The sequence below is a fragment of the Diospyros lotus genome, chromosome 8 (assembly GCF_014633365.1).
Source record: "Diospyros lotus cultivar Yz01 chromosome 8, ASM1463336v1, whole genome shotgun sequence".
Lineage (NCBI taxonomy): Eukaryota > Viridiplantae > Streptophyta > Magnoliopsida > Ericales > Ebenaceae > Diospyros > Diospyros lotus.
The window spans coordinates 35,611,578-35,618,966 of record NC_068345.1 but is presented as its reverse complement, the minus strand read 5'-3'; the positions used below and the strand labels follow the sequence as shown (position 1 = coordinate 35,618,966).

Below are 7,389 nucleotides of genomic sequence, written 5' to 3'. Positions count from 1 at the left end.
ATTCAAATGCTTGGATCTGTAAGTATGCTGCATGTAGAGCCATTATGTCTACGAAAAATGGGGGTGTCTGATGGCAAGAGAGATAGCGATGGGTGTTTCTGTCGACAATAATGAGAGTTTCCTAAGATAAGAGTGTCTCAGAGTGAGAGAGGGACAGGGACGGTGATAGTGAAAGAGAGAGTCAGAGTATGAGTTCTATATTTGAGCGGGTATTCACAAAAACATCCAAATTCTCGTAATATTTTGATAAAATATCATAATAATTTGAAGTTGTCCACCCTTTTCTCCGTATAGCATTGTCCATTAATTAATAGATTACCGATTCTTGATATTTATTGTCCAAGCAACTCCTATTTTCTCCCAAGCGAGGACAAACAGAACAAGAGAGGCGATGATTCTTTCCTCCTTTACTGTTCTATTTTTTATTTCAGAGTCAACACCGAGCCTTTTCAATTGAAGTCAAAGTGTACTTGGAATTTCAGTTTTTTCAGCTTCATTCAAATGAACAGCGGAACATTACATATCGATACTGAATCATGTTCAGTATGTTATTCTGAAACTTGACATAGCTCTCTCGGGGAAGATGGTTCATATATAAAATCAAGCCCATTTGGCCATGAGAGACATCCCGCCGGCGCCTAAGAAGACGGCGACATAGGATTTGATCTGAAGCCTGATGTTGCCCTGCAACTTGGGACCCATAAAGTCGGTGGCCAGGAGATCCACCAAGGCCATGTAGATCAGAAGCCCCGCCGACGACGCATTCAGCAGCCCCACGGTGATCAATGCGCTTGGGCTGTTCTCTCTGTACGTGTTTGCCAATCCTATTCCAAGCGCTATGCCAAATGGAGTCGTTACCGAGAAGAAGAACGCCATTACTACCTTCTTCAACGACTTGTATCCCGCCTTTTTATATATATATATATATTCATTAATTAAATTTGTACAGAGATCGATAAATGAATTAATTAATTGCAGTGCAATTAATAAGATTAGAAAGAACACTAATTACATGTTAGTTAAGTTAATTACCTGTTGGATGCAGCCGCCGAGACCCATTCCTTCGAACATTTGGTGGAAACACAGGGCGGCTACCAGTGGCTTAATGGTGCAAGTGTCGTTAGAAGCTCCCAAGGAGAGTCCTATCACCACTGAATGAACCACGATTCCCAGTTCCAGTACCTGTCAATTATATAAGTACGTTTCGATTAATCAATTAACTGGCCGGAACAAAATTTATAGAACAATATCGCCGCTTATTGTTTGCTTTGGTTTAGAGGCACCAACAATTAAGCATTGTCAAGTAGTTTTATTTTGAAAAGAATATCTCACGGGCAAGCGTAATCTTTTGCTGCTTGTAATCTACTATTGAGCTCTTAATTACCATGGCCACGACTCTGTAGCGAAGCAGAGTTTTAGCATCGGCTCCTTCCTTGGGAGCTCCTTGATGGTGGTGGTGGTGGTGGCCGTGGCCGCCGTGGAACTGGACGGCGCCGCTACCCAACTCCAGCTCTCGGCTGGCGCCGTCATTATTCTCCGGGATCACGTCGCTGCTGTTTCTCTTGGTGTAAATGCTAGTGCCAAGCGCATCCACCATGAGAGTAACAAGGGCCGACAACATGGCGACGAAACCGGTGAAAGGGAACTTGTGCCAGGGATGCTCCTTGAGGCAGCTGGACGACAACATATCGAAGGAGTCCGGCAAGACGTGCATGAAGCCGGTACCCAGGATGACGCCGGACGCGAAGGCCTTGACGACGACGAAGAGGCCACGCTCGGGGTCCAGAGCCGGGATGGAGCGGGTGACGAGTGGCAAGCCGACGCCGATCATGCTGGTGACGAGAATGGCGGCAATGGCGATGATCTTGAGCGGCAAAGCCTTGGACTTGTCCACGCAGTCGCCGGATTCCGCCTGGCAATCCTCCGGAACGACTCCCAGCCCCGGAGAGGTGAAGCTCCAGAGGAGGATGGCGGCCACGGAGATCAGCTTCACAGCTATTGAAGTGGCCATTTTGAATCTCTCTTACTCTTTTAACGTTTGATACTTACTACTCTCGGCTTCGATTATTTTCTGTGATCTTTCAGCATCATATGGAGCAATATATATACACACAAGCAAACAAACAAACATGAGACGTGATGTGCTACAAATTAATAAACTATTTGGGCAGTTGGAGTGACAATTTTGTGCACTAAAAGTACTCCAAAAATATTATGATGCCCAGTTGACCATCCATGAGATTTATATCGAATTTTTGTTAATTTATATTGTAGTAATAGAATTGAGGCCAGCTGCCTGGATTCTGGACTGACGACTAGATCAATTCAATTAAATGAAATGATTCGGTAAACTCTAATGGGCCATTTTTTTAAATATATGACCAACTCTGGTAGCATGAAAACTGCATGCCCTAATTAATTATGTCCAGATAACTACCATTACCAACGACAAGAAGAAAACTGTCTCAGAATAGATAAATAGTAGTGAAGCCAGGGGGGGAGGGGGTGTTGTGTTGGTTCATTTTTAATATGCCATAGCGGCTCCAATTGCACCATATTGTCACCTCATGCTCAAGCTACTTGCCATCTTATAACAACACCGGCCGCGTGCATGTCCATAGGTTGGCGAGTGTGGCGAGCTTGGGGCAAGCCCAATGGCCGTCCCCATCGAGGCTTAATTGATGCTGATATATATATATATATGGCTGTTCATTGCAATTAATCAATCAATCAAAATCAGTGTCGTACATCTTTGCGCCAACCAGTATCAATTAATCAAAATATATCAGCTATATTGACACACGTAATAATAATTCCAAAAAAAGCAAGTTTTATAACGACGTTCATTGTACGTACATGTCTTTACTAAATGAATGAATGAAGTAAAACTTTAGAAGTCACATCAAGCCAAGCTGATGGACAAACTCCATTTGCTGACATATTGGCTAGTTAGCTCGTCGATCGGCAGTTAATTAGATCAACTTAGTAGTTAAGAGTATTAGTTCCTCGACTATATATATATATATATATATATATGGTACTTAATTTATGTACGTAGCTATATATATAACTAACTAATGATAATTAATAATTAGTTTCCTTAAATAAATCGTCGTTTTGTTCACAAGTCACACTCCACAACCCGACCGTACATACATGTGCTTTGGTGATTATATATTGACATGTATATATATCCATTGGTAAGGTACCGTACATATATTTAAAACAAATATATAATAAAATAGTAGAAACTGAAAGCGCTCTTTGCGTGTGAAATGATTATTAGCATATATAAACAAATATACATATAAAATACTAATAATAATAATAATAATAATTAGCATCATATTATATATATGGGTTAACAATTAATTAATATAGTATAATAGATGAGATCAAAATCTATATTTAAAAAAATGATTGGCATGCCCATGTCAGCTTCAATTAAGCCTCTGGCGGGCACGTGCATGCCCCGTGGCCGGAACGCTCAAGACTTTCCGGCGCTCAAAAGCATGCCTTCCTCGATCGTCTTCCAACAACCAAAACACATGCCTCCTTATTATATTGCCACGTAAGCTATCATCTCTGAGTTGGCATTCCAGCCTGGGCAGCGACGTGGCAGTACAAGATATATGGCCAGCCTGCAATTGTCGATTGTTGACTTTCTTTCAGTCTAGTAGTGAGACAAGAATTACACGAGTAAAAATATATATTATCCTTAATATAAATAAATAATTTTGGATTTAAATATGAAATGAATTTTCCTTATAGAATTAATTAGGTATCATTCCATTCCGTTCCATTCCATTCACTTGGGAGAGTACATTATCGATCAACTTGTCATTAAAGAGTGCAACCTGCTCTGCTGTCATGTGAAAATATATATAGTTGACTCGGAGCACATGACGTCGCGTGTTTCTCTATATATCGCGCAGCAAAGACTTTGTTAAGATGACAAACTGAAAATCTCACAGAGAAAAAGGAGCTGACAGGGAGTACTGAGAGATAATATTCCATGGCCGGCACCTCAATGGCTGTGAAAGTACTGATCTTTGTACTGGCTGTCCTCCTCTGCAGCTTCACCTCCCCGGCGCTGGGAGTCGTTCCGGAGGATTGCCAGGCCGAATCCGGCGACTGCGTGGACAAGTCCAAGGCTTTGCCACTCAAGATCATCGCCATTGTCGCCATCCTCGTCACCAGCATGATCGGCGTCGGCTTGCCCCTCGTCACTCGCTCCGTCCCGGCCCTGGATCCCGAACGAGGCCTCTTCGTCGTCGTCAAGGCCTTCGCGTCCGGCATCATCCTGGGCACCGGCTTCATGCACGTCTTGCCGGACTCCTTCGATATGTTGTCGTCCAGCTGCCTCAAGGAGCATCCATGGCACAAGTTCCCTTTCACCGGTTTCGTCGCCATGTTGTCGGCCCTTGTTACTCTAATGGTGGATGCGCTGGGCACCAGCGTATATATCAAGAGAAACAGCAGCGACGTAATCCCGGAGATTGAGAGAGCCGGCCGAGAGCTGGAGTTGGGTAGCGGCGCAGGCCAGTTCCACGGCGGCCACCACCATCACCACCATCATCAAGGTGCTGCAGCAGCTCCCAAGGAAGGAGTCGATGCCAAAACTCTGCTTCGCTACAGAGTGGTAGCCATGGTAAGCTTCATATATATATATTAAGACGAAGAATCCCATGCCGGGTGCAACTCAAAAGAGAGAGATTATCGCTTTCCCAAAAGGCTCTTTTTTGGATAAAATTATGTAGTAATGCTTAGATCTTTACACCTCTAAGCCAAAACGAAAAATAACCGTTGCAAGACGTAACCAACTTACTAATTAACCGTATCAATGTAGTTCTATCAACTCTCTACCCCCAACAGCTAGTTGATTGATTAATAAAGAAGCTATTCAATCCGTACGTTGTGCTTAATTGGCAGGTACTGGAACTGGGAATCGTGGTTCATTCAGTGGTGATAGGGCTCTCCTTAGGAGCCTCCAACAACACTTGCACCATTAAACCGCTGGTAGCCGCCCTCTGTTTCCACCAAATGTTCGAAGGAATGGGCCTGGGTGGCTGCATCCAGCAGGTTATTTACTTAACCAACATCAAATGACCTTCCTAGTATTAATGTTAATTGCACTGCAATTAGTTAACTCACTGATCGATCTCTGTACAAATTAATGAATATATGTGTGCGTAGGCGGAATACAAGTCCCTGAAGAAGGCAGTCATGGCGTTCTTCTTCTCGGTGACGACTCCATTTGGCGTAGCGCTTGGGATAGGATTGGCAAACACGTACAGAGAGAACAGCCCCAGCTCACTGATCGCCGTCGGGCTACTTAATGCGTCGTCGGCGGGGCTTCTGATCTACATGGCCTTGGTGGATCTCCTGGCCGCCGACTTCATGGGTCCCAAGTTGCAGCGCAACATCAAGCTCCAGATCAAATCCTACGTCGCCGTATTCTTGGGCGCCGGCGGCATGTCTCTGATGGCCAAATGGGCTTGATTTTATTTTATATATGAATCTATATATAATCATCTCTCAGACTGCGAGCTATATATAATCTATCTCAAGTTTCAGAATATATATATATATATATATAATATACATAAATAGATTCTAAATTTGGTTTCTGTAACAAATGCAATGTAACATGATATTTACAATTCTCCCGTTATGTTTGAGAAAATAAATTTATGAGAAGCGCAATTACAATTAGGTGTGTTTGTGGTACGATTTGGCAAGTTCTTTTAATCCGTCAAATTATATATGTAATTTTTTAATTATTTCAAATGAGGTGATTTGATTTTATTTCATAAACCGGATCAGCTCGAACCATAAAATACGTTATGATTTTTACGATTTCTTTGAATGGGCTTTCTATTAAGTTTGATAGATTAACAAATTAGGCCTAATTTTTTTTTAATTTATCATTTTAACATATTTTGAGTTTTTCATTTCAAAATTAATTTTTTTTATAAGAAAAAAAGAACTATACCAGTAAATAGTTTAAACAAATTATAACTTAAATAAAAATTAAAATACAAATTTAAACATATTTTCAAAAAATACCATAACTATAAACGTCTAAATACCAAGCAAAATCAATTTACTAATAATTATTAAAGTTTAAATACCAAGCAATTATTATTGTTAGACTCTAAATAATCAGGCGATCCAGTTAAAAATTTAAAATTATTTTCATTAAATTATAACTTGTAGGATTTATAATTTTTTTAAATTATCTTGACCCATTCCCCTAAAAGACCCTCACAGTACAATATGGTGCGGAAGATAAAATACTTTTATATTTCAGTAAATTGTGATTGTGATTGTGATGGCCTCTTCTTGAATTTTTTACTAGCTACTTGATTTTATTTTGAATATTTTTTATTTGAAAATGTTACCCGGCTGCTGCTGATATTCTTTTGATTAATAATCCTCATAAACAATTCAATCTAACAATAACATTAATTATTTATTAATTTCATGACTAAGACAGCTAATGTAAATTTTTTCTTAATTAACTCTCGTCACCTTATCCTCTTATAATTTTAAGCCATGGGTGTCCCCCTAAAATAAAAATTATTCCATGGGTACGGAAGTGGTAGTTATATTGTACCTTTTCTATTGCAAGTAGCCATACGTTAGCATAACCAAGAATACAAATTACTCTTATTTGCACCTGGGGCTTATCTTTACTGGCAAAAGAACTATATTTTGGGATGTTATTTTTTGTGTTCTCGTGTTCTTAGTTTGATTTTTGGTCAGGGAAAAACTCAACAGTTAGAGTGATTCTAAAAATTAAAAATTCTTTGTCGTTCTCACATTTGCAACGGGACTAAGGATCGAATTGACCTCTAAATCCTCTTATTTACATCCTCTTATATTTTCTATTTCTTTTTTTTTGTTGTTGTTCTTATTCTTCTTTCTTCTTTTCATCAAACCTAGATATATTGTTTCGAGATTAAGGTTTTACTTTCCATCTCCCTCTTTGATTTATTATTTTTCTTTATTTCTCTACACAAACCATTTGGATAAATCATCATCATTTTTTTCTATTTCTCAACACAAATTTGGGTTTATCATCATTATCATTTATCTTTTTTTATTTTTTTACTCAATGATGAAGCTAGGTTCATTATAGATAAACCTAACTCTAGTTTGGGTTCATCTTGCACGATAAACCTATATAAATCTACTTTGGGTACATTATTTTTCTCTCTCTCTACAAATAATTTAGTTCGGGTTCATCATGTGTGATGATCCCAGATTTACTTTGGGTTTATTTTTTCTTTCTTTTCAAATAGTATCTCAATTGTTGTGTTTTATTTATTTTTAATTAGATGAGAGGAGCGAGAAAGAGAAAAACAAATAAAGAGAAAGACAGAT

At 39.5% G+C, this 7,389-nt stretch overlaps 2 protein-coding genes across 2 annotated transcripts; one reads left to right on the top strand and one right to left on the bottom strand.

Annotated features, from left to right (window-relative positions):
* Window positions 1–469: 469 nt before the first annotated feature.
* LOC127808337 (fe(2+) transport protein 1-like) lies at window positions 470–2,057 on the bottom strand. Its single transcript, XM_052346842.1, has 3 exons — window positions 1,385–2,057; window positions 1,033–1,182; window positions 470–906 (listed from the first exon to the last, which is right to left on the bottom strand). Exons 1-3 carry the CDS (start codon window positions 2,009–2,011, stop codon window positions 601–603), a joined length of 1,083 nt encoding a protein of 360 aa, XP_052202802.1. The 5' UTR covers window positions 2,012–2,057; the 3' UTR covers window positions 470–600.
* A 1,910-nt stretch (window positions 2,058–3,967) lies between these two features.
* Window positions 3,968–5,712, top strand: LOC127808317 (fe(2+) transport protein 1-like). Its single transcript, XM_052346812.1, has 3 exons — window positions 3,968–4,651; window positions 4,933–5,082; window positions 5,197–5,712. The coding sequence occupies exons 1-3, from the start codon at window positions 4,016–4,018 to the stop codon at window positions 5,500–5,502; spliced, it is 1,092 nt and encodes a 363-aa protein (XP_052202772.1). The 5' UTR covers window positions 3,968–4,015; the 3' UTR covers window positions 5,503–5,712.
* The last annotated feature ends 1,677 nt before the right edge of the window (window positions 5,713–7,389 follow it).